Source organism: Cuculus canorus, chromosome Z, assembly GCF_017976375.1.
Source record: "Cuculus canorus isolate bCucCan1 chromosome Z, bCucCan1.pri, whole genome shotgun sequence".
Classification (NCBI taxonomy): Eukaryota; Metazoa; Chordata; class Aves; order Cuculiformes; family Cuculidae; genus Cuculus; species Cuculus canorus.
In genome coordinates, this window is record NC_071441.1 from 74,685,013 (window position 1) to 74,703,329 (window position 18,317).

At 50.6% G+C, this 18,317-nt stretch overlaps 1 protein-coding gene across 2 annotated transcripts in view; it reads left to right on the forward strand.

Annotated features, from left to right (window-relative positions):
- The first annotated feature begins 2,547 nt into the window (after nucleotides 1-2,547).
- Nucleotides 2,548-18,317, forward strand: part of ARK2C (arkadia (RNF111) C-terminal like ring finger ubiquitin ligase 2C) — a 58,464-nt gene continuing 42,694 nt past the window's right edge. For both annotated transcript variants that reach the window (XM_054055270.1, XM_054055271.1), the window contains exon 1: nucleotides 2,548-2,763. In XM_054055270.1, the coding sequence (XP_053911245.1) occupies nucleotides 2,703-2,763 (61 nt within the window). In that variant the 5' untranslated portion in view covers nucleotides 2,548-2,702. The remainder of the gene's footprint in view (nucleotides 2,764-18,317) is intronic.

An 18,317-nucleotide genomic window follows, 5' to 3' on the forward strand; every position in this document is an offset into this window, starting at 1 on the left:
GGATTGGTGTGGGATTGGTGTGGGATTGGTGTGGGATTGGTGTGGGATATTTTAGGTCAGCTATGGCCCAAGGAGTGAAGTTCTGTGGGAAACTTGGGTGGTGACACAGCGGGCGGGTGTCCGGGATGGAGACAGGGCCAGGGATGGAGAGGGAGATGGAGAGGGGAACGGGGATGGGGATGGAGAAGTGGAGAGGGATGGGGACGGAGAGAGGGACAGGGATGGAAAGAGGGATAAGGATGGAGAGGGAGATGGGGACAGGGAGGGGGATGGAGAGAGGGACAGCAATGGAGAGGGAGATGGGGATGGAGAAGGGGATGGGGACAGGGAAGAGGAGGGAGGGGGGAGTGGGATGGGAATGGGAATGGAGCGAGGGATTGGGATGGAGAGGGAGACAAGGATGGGGAGGGGGACAAGGAGGTGGATGGGGAGGGGACAGGGATGGAGGAAGGGAGAGCGATGGAGACAGGGATAGGGAGGGAGATGGGGAGGGGGGACAAAGAGGAGAAAAGAAATGGGGATGGAGGAGAGGGATGGAGAGGGAAATGGGGGTGGAGAGGGGGACAGAGAGTGGGATAGGGATAGGGAAGAAGAGGCGGAAGAGGAGGACGGCAGAGATGGTGACAGGATGGGGACGGAGAAGGGGACTGGGATGGAGAAGGAGATGAAGATGGAGAGGGGGACAAGGAGGTGGATCGGGAGGGAACTGGGATGGAGGGAGGGAGACGGGAGGGGGACAGAGAGAGAAATGGGGATTGAGAGGCGGATAGGGATGGAGTGGGAGGCGGGAAGGGAATGGAGGTGGAGGAGGGGAAGATGGAGACAGGGATGGGGACTCGAGGGCACGGGATGAAGCGGAGAATGGGAACAGGGATGGAGCGCCTGCATGAGCAGTGCCTGTGCACATGCACGTGCCATATGAGTTCACATGCGTGTGCAATGCACGTGCCCACGCCTACACGAGCAGTGCACACCTGCACACGCGTGCAGTGCCTGTGCCTGCGTGTGCACTGCGTGTGTGCACCTATGCGCAAATGGTGTGTGTGTGTGCGCCTGTGTCCGCGTATGCACCGCGTGCGCACATGTACGTGCAAGGCGAGTGTGCCTCTGTCTGCGTGCACAGCGCGTGTGCGCACACACCAGTGCACGCCGGTGTCGCATGTTCAAGGCATGCGTGCACGTGTGTGGTGCCTGCGTGTGCCCGTGCACGTGTGCAGAGAGCGCGTGTGTGCCTGTGTCTAAGTGCACATGTGTGTGCAAGGAGTGCCTGTACCTGCGTGGTGCATGTGTGAACATACATGTGCACTGAGTGCACGCACACTTTGTGCAAACGAGCTGCGTAAGTGTATACACTTACATGTGCAGTGTGTGTGTGCTTGTGCCTCTGTGTGCACATAGGTGTGCATTGCACTTGTGCACACACGTGTGCGGGGGTGTGCCTGTGCTGCATGTGTGCACACATGTGTGCAGGGTGTGTGTCTGTGCCTGCATGTGTGCACACATGTGTGCAGGGGGTGTCTTTGTTTGCATGTGCACACATGTGTGCAGGGGTTGTCTGTGTTCCATGTGCACACACACATGTGCAGGGGGTGTCCGTGTTTGCATGTGCACACACATGTGTGCAGGGGTTGTCTGTGTTCCATGTGCACACACACATGTGCAGGGAGTGTCTGTGTTGCATGTGCACACACACGTGTGCAGGGGATGTGTCAGTGCTGCATGTGCACACACGTGTGCAGGGGGTATCTATGCTGCATGTGTGCACACACGTGTGCAGGGGGGTGTCTGTGTTCCATGTGCACACACACACGTGTGCGCGGTATCAGCCTGCGCCCTCCAGAGCGATGCCCGCGTGCACCCGCGCGTGCCCGCCCCTGCACGTGCAATGCCCGCCCGCACGCGCCCCCCGCGCGCAGCACACGAACGCACACGCGCCCGCACCGCGCGCCCCCCCCCACCCCCCCCCCCCGCGCGGGGCACGCCCGCCTCTGCGCGCGCCCCGCGTTCCCGCGTGAACCGGTGCGCGCGCCCGCCCTCTTCCTCCCCATTGGCCGACGCTGCGCGCGGTGGGCGTGGCTTAACGTCTTCGCTGCCCCGCCCCTCTCCCCCCGCCGCCTTCCCATTCACTGGCGCTCGGAGCCGTGGGGGCGGCTTTCCTTCGTCGCCCCGCCCCTCACCTTCCCTCAGGCTCCCCATTGGCCTGCGTGTCTCTTGGTAGGCGTGGCTTAGCGTAGGCACCCCTCGCCTCTCGCTCCGCGTCCCCATTGGCCCACGCTCCACCCTCTCTCTCCTGGACGCCTATTTACGGCGTGGCCCCGCCCCTTTCCGCATGCCGCCTTTCCATTGGCCGCCCCAGCCATTTGCCCCGCCCGTCCGCCTCCGCTCCGCCTTTCCATTGGTCAGCGCTCCTCCCTCCCCCTCGGCCCCGCCTCTCTCCTCCTCATTGGCCGCGGGAGCACTTTTCCCCGCCCCTCTCTCCCCGCCACGCGCTCCCATTGGCCGGCGCGGCGCGCGGTGGGCGTGGCCTCGCTCCCGGCGTGGCGCGCCCCGCGGCGGGCGGGCGCCTTTGTGCGGTGGCGGCGGAGCTGGGAGAGCGGTGCGGGCGGGCGGCAGTGGCCGCCGCGTCGGAGGGGCCGGCGGGGAGCTGGGCGGGCGGTTTGATTGGTTTGGTTGGTTAAGCGGAACGCGCTCAAGGCTGCAGCATGGTCCTGGTGCACGTCGGCTACCTGGTGCTGCCCGTCTTCGGCTCCGTGCGCAACAGAGGTACCGCGCCCTGCGCCGCGGGTTCGCGTCCCGGGGGCGGCGGGAGGGACGTGTCGGGGTCCCCCATCCCCGGGTGCCCCATTCCCACCTCCCCCATCCCCGTGTGTCCCCCCCCCATCTCCCAGTCGCTCAGGGCTCCGCAGTGCCCGCTGTGGGGTCGCCCCTCCCAGCCCCCCCCCCCCCCCATCCCAGTCTGTGCTGCGGTAGATCCATTTTCTCCTCGTTTATTGCTTAAATTTTGTTTTATCCTTTAATTTGAACACCTCCCCCACCCCCCTTTCCCCCCTCCCGTCTCGCCGTGTAGCGTAGCCACCAGGCCATCCCAGCGTAGCTGTAGACGATAACAGCCATTTTTGTACCTCCATCCTGTGTAGCTGAGTACATTGCACTGTAAATTCCTGTTAAGTGGATTCATTTTGCTGTGGTCGTGGGGCTCAGAGTCTCCTGGGACTGAATGCCTCCAAATCGCAGCCAACCCCTTAAAAAAAAAACAACACCCAAAACCAACAAACCCACAAAACGAATTGGGGAGGGGAAATGTACAAATTCGCTTGAATTCCCGAAATAAAGCGGGACAGCTGTCTCCCGTGGGTGCTCGCCCACCCAGCCGCTCGCCCGCACACCATCCTGCCAGCCACAAGTGTCCCATCCCATTCCCACACCTCCAGCCGGCTAACATCCCCCTTCCCTGAAATCTGATGGGGAAAGGAGATGGCTGGCAAAATCATTTTCCATTAAACACAGGTGTCCCATCCCATTCCCGCACCTCCAGGCTGGTGAACATCCCCCTTCCCTGAAATCTGATGGGGAAAGGAGATGGCTGGTAAAATCATTTTCCATTAAACACAGGTATCCCATCCCATTCCTGCACCTCCAGGCTGGTGAACATCTCCCTTCCCTGAAATCTGATGAGGAAAAGAGACAATTGGCAAAATCATTTTCCATTAAACACATGTATCCCGTCCCATTCCCTCGCCTCCAGCCTGGTGAACATCTCAGCTTCCTGAAATCTGGTTGGGAAAGGAGACAATTGGCAAAATGGTTTTCCAATTAATACAAGTATCCTATCCCATTCCCGCACCTCCAGGCTGGCAAACATCCCCCTTCCCTGAAATCTGATGGGGAAAGGAGACGACTGGCAAAATGGTTTTCCATTAAACAGGGATAACATATTTTTTTCTGCTGTGCTGAATTACTTCCTGTTCTTATTTTGTGGGTAATTTTCTGTACCGAATATCCTTTGGTTGTGTATCTCCACCTTTTTTCTTGTACTAAAACTAAAGCATGGTCTGTATTTTTTTACATTACCTAGTTTCCGATGTAAAATCTCTTTTTATCTGTAGAGACATACCCTGCTGAAATGTAATGTGCTGTAGCCTATACATCTGCTCAGTGTACGCTGCTTTTGTTCTGTTGCCCTTCCATAGCATGGTGGGCCTTGCCTTTTTGTATTGTGTGCATGATGACATTGTTACACACGATTCCACTAATACTAATATACGATCTCTCAATAAAGAAACTAGTTTTCCTATATTAACCTAGTGTGCTTTTTCTATTGCTGTTTTCCCATTTATTGTCGTATCCTGCTGTTTAGATTTTTTCCTTGCTTTTCCCACCATCGTGAGGTTGGAGTGAGTGGATTTTTTTCCCCCCGTAGCGCAGATACGGGGGCTTTTTAATACATTTTTTTTTTCCTCCTCTCCCATATCTCCCCTCAGCATTAGTCTGTGTGTACATACTCCCTAGATGCACAGTCCCTATTACCGTTGTGCTGATGCAGAGTTCTATTTTACCACAGGATAGCCAAAAAAACAGAAAGTGTATAAATCCAAACCCTCACTATTAATCCAAAACGATAGATATTTGGTGAAGGGTCTGCTGCTTAATTTCATTCTAGTTACAACATTGCTTATTCCTTATCAGACTGATAACAAAACGAGAGGGACGACCTCTGGATGGATGGGGGGAGTAATTGGTTTGGTTTTTTTTTTTAACAAGAGGTAAATGAACCTGCAAATAAAAATTCCCTCTAATCTATTACTCGTATATTTAAACATCCAGATGTATGCGAGCACCCTGCACGCCATCTGCTAGGGGAGAAGTTGCTGTGCCTGAGTCCCGCGGCGACTGGCACGCTATAAATATCTTTAGAGACCCCTGCAAGGCAGGGCTCGTAAAACAGTCCCAGCTGCTAATGTTGTAACTACATTTTCTTGCTTGAAGCCTCCAGGCCCACCATCTTCTCAATAACCCAGTTTGGTCAAGAGAGAGACCAAACTATGGGGTTGGGAGAAAGTCGCAGAGAACCTTAAGATATTGGAAGCAGGGAGGGATGGACGAGTGAATTGCGGTCAGCAAGCAGGTTTGCTGCAGCTACGAAGCGATAATGACACCGGTCACCTCTCCCCTTCCTGCAACAGACCTCCCTTCCCAGGTCTGCAAAATGGTTCTGTAATACCTCCCAATTTTGGCTTGGATGCCCCCCCCCGAAACTGAGGGAAGTCAGGGCTCCCGAAAGCAGGAGCTGGGCATGGGGTCGAGGTGGGCTGGGAGGGAGCATCTTGGCTTAATTGCATTTGCACAGAAGGTGGGGAGACACAGGAGTGGTTATTTGTCTTCCCTGAGAGGAAGACAAATTCAGCAGGTCGGGGGTTCCCACCACTAAAATTCCAAGAGGAACCGCTCGCAAACAAAACAAAGTGTCTCCAGCAGCCCTCCCTGCCTTACCCCAGCATCCCTCGAAGAGACGCATCATTTTGCAAGGCCGTGCCTTTTCCACCTTCCCTCTTAGCTTTATCCCAAGTTTGGTTGTTTTTTGGTTTTTTTTTTTCCTTTTTAAACATCTATTTATTATTTCCTTCTCCATATTTCCTTCTCCGTGTACCTCAATGACTGTTTGGCCATCCTGTCCCCCACCCTGTATGAACACAAGCGGGTTGCCCCCATGCTACCCCTTTGGATGTGATGTATGCTGTGGCCCTTTGTTCTTGCTCCATCCTCGCCCCGGGCCAGCGCTGAGCTCCCTGCGTGACACATGTCCCCGTACACATCCCGAGGAGGGAGGCTGTGCTTCTTGCTTGCATGAAGGGAGACATGCATGCCTCTTGGGGCTGATCATTTTCCAATGTGATTTTTTTTTTTGGTTTGGTTTGGTTTTTTTTTCCCTTTAATTTAATTTATTTTTTTGTTTTTCAAATTCAACCCCCTGTGAAACAATGAGATTTGGGTTTCAGCGTGGAAAAAAAAAAAGAAAAAAAAAATGAATCCCCTTCCCTCTTATCCCACCCTGGAACCCTGACACGGATAAACCCAGTCCCCTCTGAACCGTACCTCGCGCTGCGGACACCTGCCAGCAGCTGCTCCTTTGTTTGGAGCAGCGGATTCACTGCAGCGAGCGTAATATCCCCCCCTTTAGATCTTATTCTGCAAATTAGCGCTAATACAGAACGAAACTGTTTGGTCAATATACTCTGAGGGTACCTCGGTAATCTAATCATACAGAAAGCTGCTGGGTTAATGGCAACTCGTACCAAGCAATTTATCATCTACATCATATTTTGACCTGTCTTGTTAAAAACACGTTCTTACGAGAGGAAACATTTCCCCCTCCCTCCACCTCCCAGCCTTATTAGTCAGTAACCACCAGGCTTTCATTGCTCATAATCCATCAAACGCATCCACAATTTAATGACTTAATTCCTTTGACACTCCGAATCCTGAGAAGCCACCTGGTACAAAGAAAATAATCTTTTTTGATTTTAGCATCGTGGGCAGAGGAAATCCAAGAGGAGTCACGTGCTGGTGGTGCTGTGGTGGGTGTGGAGGCACATGCAGTGGTTTCTGTAAAGCCTGTACATCTCCCCAGCACCAACCTGTATTCCTGGGCGGCTTTAAATAACTTCTTTCAATAACAGGGAGACAGATAATCCCGAACACAGACAAAACAGGCTATGAGATTAATTTATAGAGCGGTTGTGTAAAGGTTTTACACACATCCGCATGCGTTTAGTGGTGCCACATGGGAGCGGGATCCATCTGTCTCTCACACGGGAATTGGGGTGGTGTCACGGTTTCCATTTTAAGAAAAAGGTAAATAGTGGTCACACTTTGTTCATATTGGGGGTTATTGGCAAAGTCTAACGAAAGGCGGATCTGGATGTACACCGCTCTGTGTGCATCCGTCCCTGTGGAAATGTATTATTTGAGAACCGGTGAGTTGGTGCCTGAGCAAGGAAGCAAACACAGCTGGGAAGCTGGGAGGGGTTTGGGGGATGTCTGCTACAAAACCTGGGAGCTGCCTTGGCTGAGGGGCCCGTGGCGTTGGGGATGTGTTAGGGACACGGTCTGGCATCACTGGATAAGTCCTGGACAGAGTGTGGGGTGCCAAACTGGGGGGCAAGATCCATAGGTGCCACAACACTGCCATAACTGCCTCCAGCCTCGGTCCTCACCGAGTCACAGGTCTTGTGCCGAGCCCTCATCCATGAACCTCCTGGAAGAACAGTCCTAGAGTAAGTCAGAGCTTCCTTTGTTGGTGTTCTAAAAACCTGCTTGTAATTTGGGGAGCCCCTCGTTAGCTGAAAGGGGAGGATCAAGCGCTGCTGGGGCAGGCATGGGAGCCCTGACCTCCCAAACCTGTAGGAGAACCTCTCCAAATGCCATGGGGGAGCGTGTGTGACATTCAGGATCAGCTCATCCCCCTCCTGGCCACAACAGCTGAAGGCGCAGGGGTAGAAGGAGAAGGGAAGATGTCTGTTTGGGGGCTCTGCCACGCATAATGCCAGGTAGCAAGGGCACAGGCATCCCCTCCAGCCTGTTTATGTGGTGGTTTGAACCGAAACCAAGCTCTGGGCTGCCCAGTGTCAAAACTGGAAGGTCCTTATCTTTAGAGGTGTTCGAAAGGGGACACGTAGTGCAGCAGGTCAGCAGAGAAAAACCTTTCCCACCCTTAACGTGGGAACGCTCATTCTGGGAAGCATTAAATATATGTACCAGAAATGCAAGGGGAGACATTTCAGAAGGTCTTCTGTATCTAGATAGTCTTCCATATCCGTGACCTCCAAGACTAGAGATGGTTTTGCGCTTGGGAGAGTTGTGATGGCACTGCCATGTGTCCTGACTCTTAGGCATCTCATGGTGTTTGGGTGCTTCTTCGTAGACCTACAGCTCACGGAGTAAGATGAAAACACAAGGCTTTTCTATTAAAGGGCGGTATATACACTAAATCTTCAAATTGCTGCTTGTGGTAAACTCGTTGCTCAACATTTAAAAGTGATCTACAACGCTTCAGGAAGCTTTTCAGCTGGTGCGGTGGCTTGGGATGGAGAAGGGTGGCGTGTGGCTGTGGTGGGACTGAGGCAGGGACTTGCAGGTGGATGGTTACAGTGGGACTAAGACCCAGTGGGAAAATGTTAACTTTATTCCTTTTTGGGTTCAATTCAGGGAGATGGATTGGGTTGATCTGTGATCAGGGTTGGCAGAGGGTGCCAACAGCATCTGAGTGATGCTGTGCTTGCAAGGGCTCCACACAGAACCTCATGGGATCCCTCCTACATCTTGTCTTACTCCTGCACCTTCTTAGGAAGAAACTTGAGTCTTTTGAGAATGGCTAAATTCTCCCTCTGAAACAAAAAAGCACTCAAATCACTTATCAGCCTGAACAGCAGATCTTGGTCTTTGCAGGGACGGTGCTCCTACACCGGAGAGCAGAGCTTGGCAGAGCCAGGACACAGGGAAAGCAAACTCATGCTTCCCCAACACCTTTGCTTAACCTTTTCTCCTCCACCTCTGCTCAGTTTTGCAGTCTGCCAAGACCTTTTCTCACCCATTTTCCTGCCTGCTGGTCCTTTACATTTCCCAGCCCCGGCTGAGTTCAGCTGGTGGCACGTGCTGTCTTGGATCCCTCTTGGTAAGTGCCCTGAACTGCTGTTGTCTTCTGTCCCTCCCTTTAAAGGCTGTAAAACGTGCCTGCAGGAAAGTTGTAGCTCTTTCATGAACTTTATCGCTTTGGTTGGAGTGCCTAAGTCCAGTGGGATCAGGAGCTGGAAGAAGTGAAGATGCAGGTCATAGGGAGAGGCAATAAGGGGCAGCTTGGTACTCTCTGGTGGGCTGGAACCCTTCGAAGTGAGGACATGCCCACGGGGAGATGTTTGGATGAGAATTTTGGTAGTTTGGAGAAGGACCTGGATGTTTCCATCTCTTGCACCACATCCCTCTGCCCTGCTTGGAGGTGACATCCTAAGGTGTGGGTGACAGTCAGCTTAGACAGAGCCACCGTCCACTACTGTTTTCCTCGGGGAGGCTCAAGTGGTGCTGTGGAGCTGTTACTACACATTGCTCTTCCACCTCCTTCCCCAAATGGCAGAAGAAGCAGCCATTTTGCTAAAAGAGGAGGAAGGTGGGCAGAAGTACCTTCTGGGACTTCTTTGAAGGGATCTTGAGCAGGACTCTGACAGACTGGGATAGCCAGCCAGGCCAGGTGTCCAAGCACTCCACACTTGAGTTGGATTAGGAGCTGCTCCAAAAAACTGCTCTCATTGTCTCCAGGCTTGAGGGTCTCTAGAAGACACACAGAAACACGATCGCTCAGGCTGTGCTGCAGCTGCTCCTCTGCGTTGGGCTCCTTTGATGGACAGTGGCATTGGGAAAAGTCCCCGTGCAGCGCTTTGTGTTGCGTCTCTGGGTTTTCTCATTCTCCTGGTGGCACCTGATTCTTCCTTAGGTCACATTGGCAGCTCGAGGTCCTGATACATTCAAGGGAATCTTGGGAATTTGGAAGCTATGGGTGGAGGCACTGCTCACAGAATCATAGATTCATAGAATCATGGAAGAGTTTGGGCAGGAAGGGACCTTAAAGATCACCTCGTTCCAGCCCCCTGCCATGGGCAGGGACACCTCCCACTGGATCAGGCTGCCCAAGGCCACATCTAACCTGGCTTCGGACACCTCCAGGGATGGAGCAGCCACAGCTTCCCTGGGCAGCCTGGGTCAGGGCCTCACCACTGTCATGGTGAAGAAATTCTTCCAGATATCTACTCTAAATCTGCCCCTCTCCAGTTTATACCCGTTCCCCCTTGTCCTATCACTACAAGTCTTTGTGAGCACTTGGCTGACCAACCTCTTCCCGTAATAGGTCTGCTGGAAAACCAGGCATCTACAGACAAAAACAAGCTTTATCCTCCTATTTTCTGATAGCAGAGGAGGTGCCTGTTGTTATGCAGCCCTTCTGTATTGGGTAGGACCTCATTTGTCTCTGCTGCTTGAGGCGGCTGAAGATGTTTGTCTGGTCCATTCAGGGCTGATCAGCATCAGCTGGTGGGAGCTGAAGCTTAAATAGACTCTTCTGTGAGCACCAAAACTCAGTGAGGAGCAGCCAATGGCATCTCGGCCTGTATCAGAAACAGTCTGGCCGGCTGGAGCAGGGAAGGGATTGTGCCCCTGGACTCAGCGCTAGTGAGGCCACACCTCAAATCCTGGGTTCGGTTTTTGGCCCCTCGCTACAAGAAGGACATTGAGGCTCTGGAGCGCGTCCAGAGAAGGGGAACGGAGCTGGGGAAGGGGCTGGAAAACAAGGGTTATGAGGGGCGGCGGAGGGACCTGGGGCTGTTTAGCCTGGAGAAAAGGAGGCTGAAGGTAGACCTCATCGTTGTCTGCAACTGCCTGAGAGGAAATGGTGGTGAGGTGGGTGTTGGTCTCCTCTCCCAAGTGACAGGTGACGGGATGAGACGAAACGGGCTCAACCTGCACCAGAGGAGGCTCAGATTGGAGACGAGGAAAAACTTCACCGAAAGGGTTCTCAGACCCTGTCAGAGGCTGCCCAAGGAGGTCGTCCACTCGCCACCCCTGGAGGGATTTAAAACACAGGGTAGATAAAGTGCTTAAGGTTCAGTAGTGGACAGGTATGGTTGAGCTTGATGATTCCAAAGATCTTTTCCAACCCAAGAATTCTAGGATTCTATGAAATGAGCTGTGAGTTCACAGTGAAGCTGCCTGGATGTGGGACTGGACACCGAGCTGGAAAAGGCCTGAGCTTGTTTAGACATGCATAAATACAAAATAAATTCTCAATGAACATTTATACAGGGATAAATAAGATTGCAATAGAGTTTGACTTTTTTTTTTAATTAAAAATTTTTTAAATTTTTAAATTTTTTAAATTTTTTTAATTTTTTAATTTTTTTTAATTTTTTAATTTTTTAATATTTTTTTTAAATTAAAAAAAAAGGCAATTGGCAGCAAACTGGACACAGTCTAAAGGTCTTTTCTCTGCATGAGGATTTGGGGATGCAGTTACCTTTGCAAGACTATCAGTCTAATTTCAGCCCTGGCATGGCATTTGCTGGCAAATTTGAGCAGGCGCTTATTTTAAGTCTCAGGCAGCAAAGTCTCAGTCAGCGTCTGAAGGTAATGAGGGTGCTAAAGCTTCGGGAGAGGTGTCCGTCAAGCCTGGCAGTTTCCATATCCTCCAGGCGGAAAATACCATGTCTCTAATTTGCCTGGCAGGAAAGGAGCTGTAAATCTCATGCAGATTACTGCGCTAGTTGTTGTGGTTTGCTAAATCCACATTTCTCTTTCTTGTAGCCTGGCCTTTAATATTAATATCTTTTAATTTCATTTATAAATTCACTTATCAGCTTTCATTAGTCATCCCGTTAATGATCCCAGGCAAGAAATTTGTCATTTGACGTCAAAAGGCAGATTAAGAGACTTCTAGAGCCTTGGGAAATGGCTTCATGCCACACCAGAATTATAACGGTTGGCATATAAGGCTAATACTATGTATAATTTGCATCTGCTGCTCAGGGGATGAGTGATTATTTTATATATTTAGCAGAAAACAAGAGCATTTCTTAATCATGAATTTTGTTACATTTCCTGCAAACTCTGCAGTATTATGAATCACTGGGCTATAAACATCTTGTCGCCTGCATGCCTGGTTTTGTATTACCATGGTGGTAAACCCTGGAGGGTCAGATCCTGACAACTCGTTGCCTGCTTAGGGGTTTTACTGCACAAGTGGCTAATTGAAATTAAGAAGTTCCCTCAACCCTAGGGACTGAGGAAGGGATTGAGAGTGGATTCAGCTTGGCTTGGCCAAAATTGAGCATCTTTATTCTCTGCTCTCCCTGATGGGAGGTGAGGGTGTTGGTAGGGTTTGGAGGTAGGTGCTTAAGTCATAAAAATGGGGAAAAAACTCACAGTATTTGCTTTGGAAAAGAGCATGTTTGGACTGAAGACAGATGTGATGTAGAATCCTCAGGCACTGGTCCATTCAGGACTGTCATGATGAGACTTTATAGGTATTAGGAGTGACCAGCAAGTTGGAAGAAGCCTTATCTTGTCCAACTATTACTTGTGATATCTCACAAATCTCGAGGGGCTGAGATAAGGGACAAGGAGGCTTTCTGTACAGAGATAGCATGACATGAGTGGGCGTGGAGTTCCGTGGAATTTTTTTTTTCACAGTGAGCGTCTCAGTTGCAAGAGAGAAAAGGATCCCCTCCTGCTCTAAACACCTTCAAAGCGCATTGGCACCCCCCAACTCCCTCCATACACTACTCTGGGCAGAACCTCCTTTGAGACTGATGGGCTTCAGGCAGCTCTCCATAGAATCATAGAATCACCAGGTTGGAAAGGACCCTGTGGATCATCGAGTCCAACCATAACTGGCTGAAAGAAGGGGCTGAAAGAAGGAAATCTTACCCATCATGTACCAAAAGCACTTACTGAGCTGCTTTTGCTCAGCCCCTGTTGGTCTGAGTGGGAAACTTCTGGACGAATTTGTATTGGGTTGATGTCAGCTGGACACCAGGTGCCCACTGGGCTGCTCTATCACTTCCCTCCTCAGGAGGACAATGGGGACAGAAAATAAGGTGAAAAAGAACTTGTGGGTCAAGATAAAGGCAGTTTAATGAAATAAAAACAAAGGCTGCACACAGAAGCAAAGGAAAATAAAAAAATAATTTTTTACTTCCCACCAGCAGGTGATGTCCAGCTACTTCCCAGGAAGCAGCACTTCAGTACGCGTAGTGGGTTGCAGTGGGTTAGCCTTGGCTGCACCACAGTGGCTCCATCTCTCCCCTCCTGAGCTGGGCAGAGGAGAGAAAATATAACTAAATGCTTGTAGGTTGAAATAGAGGCAGGGAGAGATCACTGGGGAAATATGAATTTAATTTATTACCAATCAAATCAGAGTAAGACAAAGAAATATAAAACTAAATCTTAGAACACCTTCCCTCCACCTCTCCCTTCTTTCCAGGCTTAACTTTACTCCCGAGTTCTCTCTCTCTCCTCCCCTCAAGCAGCACAGGAGGATAGGAGAATAGGGATTGCAGTCAGTTCATCACACGTTGTATCTGCGGCTCTTTCCTCCTCAGAAGCTGTAGGGGCATCTCTGTTCCAGTGCTTGGAGCACCTCTTTCCCCTCCTTCTCCACCGACCTTGGTGTCTGCAGAGTTGTTTCTCTCGCCCATTCTCGCTCCTCTCTCCAGCTGCAGTTCTGCAGGTTTCCCCCTTCCCTCTTCTTAACTGTGTTATCGCAGAGGCACCAGTGCAAACACTGATGGGCTTGGCCTTGGCCAACAGCAGGTCTGTCTTGGAGCCATCTGGAATTGGCTCTGTCACCCACAGTGGAAACTTCTAGCACTTTCTCATGGAAGCCACCTATGTAGCCCACCTGCTACCAAAACCTTGCTATGCAAACCAGAGCATGGTTGCTCTGGAAGACCAACATGGTAATAACAAATGAATCCTCCTCCTTTCTCTCAGCTTTTATGGCTGAGTAGGCGTCATATGGTATGACCTTCAATCCGTTTGGGTCAGCTGTCCTGTCTATGTCCCCAACCTTCTTGCCCATCCCCAGCCCACTAGTGAGCAGGGAATGTTGTAGAGGCGACCTTGATTGTGTGTGAGCACTTCTCAGCAATAATCAAAACCCTGGCGTGTTATCAACACCTTTCTAGCTACCAGTACACAGCACTGTGAGAGCTGCTGTGGGGAAAATCATCTCCATCTCAGCCAGACCCAAACCAGAACCTAAGCTAATGGTCAAGTCATGCATCGAGAGCCTGAATGTGGCAACAAACCAGGCTGAGGGCTGCAGGCTGACCTACGCCATCTGGCATTTTGATCACTGGTGCATGAATCTCAGCGTGGAAAGGCAGCTGGAGGTTGGAGGTGTGAGGACATGGAGCCCCTCAACCACACATCTGCAAGGTCTGAAGGGTGAACCCTCCTCCCAGGGATTGAAAAGGTCATAGAGGTGTTGCTCAACAGCTGTCTCAGCATGTGCCAGCAGTGGCTCAGGTGGCCAAAAAGGACAACAGCATCCTGGCTTGGATCAGGTGTGGTATGGCCAGTAGGACCAGGGAAGACATCGTCCCCCTGTGCTTGGTGCTTATGAGGCCACACCTTGAGTCCTGGGTTTGGTTTTGTGCCTCTCACTACAAGAAAGACATTGAGGGTCCGGAGCGTGTCCAGAGATAGGAAACAGAGGTGGGGAAGGGTTTGGAGCCCAGGAATTATGGGGAGCAGCTGAGGAACCTGGGACTGTTTAGTCTCCTCAGAAGGCTGAGGAGAGACCTCATCGCTCTCTGCAGCTCACTGAAAGGAGATTGAGGTGAGTTGCGCGTTGGTGTCTTCTCCCAAGTAACAAGTGACAGGGTGAGAGGGAATGGCCTAATGTTGTGCCAGAAGAGGTTTAAATCGGATATAAGGAAATATTTCTTCACAGAAAGGATTGTCAAGCATTGGAACAGGCAGCCCAGGGAGGTGGTGGAGTCTCCATCCCTGGAGATATTTAGAAGATGCATAGATGTGGTGTTTAGGGATGTGGTTTAGTGATGGGCTTGGCAGTGTCAGCTTTATCGTTGGACTTGAAGATCTTAACGGTCTGTTCCAGCCTAAATTGTTCTATGATTCTATACCTTCCTGCTCTCATCATAGCAGCAGCAAAACCCATCATCCGTCCTTAACCTGTTGCTCTCTGCCTGTCTCCTTCCTGCATTAAATTAACTGGTGGTGGCTGAGGTCTTGTCTCTGAGGTTGTTCGTTGAAGCTGCAAGCTGAAAATATGGTGTTGCAGGGGAATTGGACCCTGAAGGAAGGGATGTCATGTTCCAGCAGCACTGGGAGGGGTGCAAGGGTAAGCGATGGGTGGTGGACCAGCAGCTCAACTGATGGCCTTTCGATCGACCTGAGCTGCTGAGGACTAGTGCTATTTGAAAACAGAGATATCTGGTTCTGATGGTGATTACTATTTTCCGGTTCACTGGCCGAGAATTTATTTTCCTGATTTTATATTGTCTCTGAGTTTTTCAGCAAAATGAGAGGGGAAAGAAAAAAGGCTTTTAAATGGTTCATTTGAAGAGAGATGAAATAGGCCACAACCCCAGAAATGAAATGCTATGTAATGGCAGAAAATGAAACGGCATCCACTGGATGCAGGGAATAAAACCAATTCATCATAATCTTTTAGTTGGGTTTTTTTTGGTGCTTTTTTTTTTTTTACAGAAACGTTTCACCTAGACGTAAATTTTTTCATACCTGAGAGGCTGATCTGGTGTTTTGGACTCATTTGGAAAGTGCAATGGTCAGGGATAGACTGCGTCAGTCCTCTGTGTTCTTGTACTGTGAAGCCATGTTGAGACTTCAGTGTGTGCAGAAATCAGAGTTATTTAATCAGCAGAAAGTGCTTTAATGCCTGAGATGAATCTTGGAGAAGCAAAGTCTGTGTTCCCAGTGTAGGAGGTTGCAAAATGTAGTTGGCCCCTTACAAAAGGAGAGAAGTCATGTCAGCCCCTGCCTCTCCTTCCTTCTTATTCCTGTTGGCCACAAGGGTGGGTTTCCAGGCTTGAGAGGACCAGAGGTGGTTTCCAATAAGAAAACATGAGCTGAGGTCTTGAATGGGATGTGCAACCACCGCTTTGCTTCTCACGGTGCTCATGCATTTGACTTACCTCAGCCTGCAGAGAAAAATAGCACCTTCTCCGTGGCCTTATTCGATCTGAGCAGGAAAATCTTGCCAGTGGAAGTCCTGGCTGCTTTTCCAAAGCAGACCACAAAAGCACCCTGGGGATAAGGATGTATCATCTTGCCCCAGGTCCACAAGGAGAGCCCTGTATTGCCAGATCTGGATAGCACGTGATGACATCCAGGTGCTTCTTCTTCAGGGTGCAGGGGTGTTTTGGGGAAAGAAGATATTATCAGGAGGTAGTTACAGGCTTAAAAACTCAGGGCAGAGACCAAGGGGAAGGGAGGGAAGGTAAATCCCCCTGTCCCTTGGACAGAAAGCAGTTCCTTTTGAAAGGCGTTGAGGTGCTGTCAGGGAAACCAAAGTATGTTTATTAGGTGTCCAATGTGACTCTTCTTCCCGTAACAAGACATTTTGAGCCTTATTAACAAAATAAAGGGCTGGAACATCCCAGAAGCTCGTGGTGATTTTGGGGATATGTTACACCGGCTCATGCATTCATCCTGACCGTGTGGGACCAGCTCTGCTGAATCCCTGTCCTTGTCCCAGGATTCCTTACCCACAGCCCAGCATCTCTCATTGGACCTTTTTCAATTAGAAACTAAGCAGTGAGAGGAATCTTTTTCAGCCCGATCGTGATGCTGGCAGAACTGGGCTTAGACCCATCCTCTGGCTTTCTGTGGACATGATGTTCGCTTCTTTTCAGCAGATACGTTACGAGTCTGGTTATATGCCAGAAGGGAAGCCCTTCTGGGCAGCACTGCTGTTTGTATTACCTTCACTTGATTTCTCCACCTTCACCTCTCTCCTTTCTGACAATGTTTTTAACTGTCTGCTATGTGTTCCCTGTGGATGTGATGGGTTTTTCTGAGTTGTTCCTTCCACACATTCTTTCCCAAAGCACCAAAGTCTTCCTCAGGGCTGGTGCTGGGTCCAGGACTCAAACCTGCTTGAGACCCTTGAGATGCTTGAGCACTCTGGTCCGGTGCGTTTTGATGGAGGAGATGGCACTGTTGTCCATTGGAACAGTATGTCCAGAAGATGGAGAGCCTTCTTGGGAGTTCTGTATGGGCTGAAGGGATGAGGAGGCTAAGGAACAAGTGCTGTCCTCTGGCTGCTGTATCGGGAGATGGCTGTGATCAATGCTATAATAACTGGTGTTGGGAACACAGTGATGGAGAAGTCTATCTCACAACTGGAGTACTAGCCTTAAAGCATGGTCACGTTGATCATTTGGCTGGGAGAAGAGAGGATCATGGTGTGGTGCTGAGTGGGGTATACACTGAGCAGGGAGCACTGCTGCTCCTCCTCTCCGCCATCTCCTGTGTTTGGCCCACCAGCACAACTGGGCACAGCTCTCTCTGCCAACAATGGGAGTGGGGAACCACCAAAAGCCCCTTCCTTGTGCCCTGACATTCAGATGGGAATCAGAGGGAAGGATATGCTCTGCAGAAAGCCAAATCACTGGGAGGATCCCTTGGAGGGAGGTGACCTCCAGGCCAGTGAAAGAGCCAAAGGGCATCAAAGAGGTGCTTGGACCCTCCTGTGAGACAGAGCAGGCAGATGGTGCCGGGGAGGAGAGATGTACCAGGGCACCCAGCAACTAACCCTGCTTGGAGCTGCCACCTCTGCAGAGGACTTTGGGAATTCCTCTTTGAAAGCAGCCCATCGGAGGTAAGTTTATCAGAGCGAGTGAGTGTGCAGAGTTGGCAACCTTTCCCCTGAGCCGAAATGCTCCTCTCCAGCCCCTGAACAGACCCTGCTCCTGGTTGCTTTTCATTTTTTTCAGCTTAAAGAACAGGTCCCTTTCTAGTGATGCTGTGGTGCGTGCAATTTCACATCATGCCAGGGAGCAGGAGCTTTGAGAAAGCCAAAAAATATAGTGAGACTTTGTGATTAAAAATAAAAAAAGTAAAGTAGAAAAAAGGGATAAAAACCCAGAACACAACAGGAACATGAATATCCGAAGTGTTTGCCAAGGTTCAGACACCAAAAAAGTCAATGAGGTGCTTTGTTCTTATTGATACCTGCTGTGAGGAGTCCGCTCCCCCTGTGCTTGGGGGCTGGCTGTGGTGCAGTCCTTAAGCTGTAGGAGTTGCTTTTTCCATCTGTCCACTTGCACACCACCCTTCCTGGTGAGAAAGGTGGCTTTCACATCTGGCATCCTGCTCTCTCCAAAGAGCAGGGCTTAAAATTCCTGGAGAATTTACGTCTGTGGGAGAAGTTTTGGCTAAGCTGTGATGTGGAAGCACTGGGTGATGGTGGTGGGTGGAGGGCAGTGGACAGCAGCCTGGAAGGCTCTCAGGGCAGCAGGAGATGGACCAAAAAGTCAAGGAAAAGCAGCAATGTAGCAAGAGAGATCCCACACTGCAGTCTGGGGTTTCTCATCAATGTGGTTTGGTAATAGTTGGGAGAATTATGGGTCAGGTAATGGTTAGGAGAACTGTGCAGCATGCAGCTTGGCTGGTGTTCCAGGGGCACTAGACTTTAATTAACACCACTGAGAAGTTCAGATCCCAAATTTAATTCCTTTTTGTTTGTAACTGAGAGGTCTGAGGAATCAACAGATTATTCTGGCTTGAAC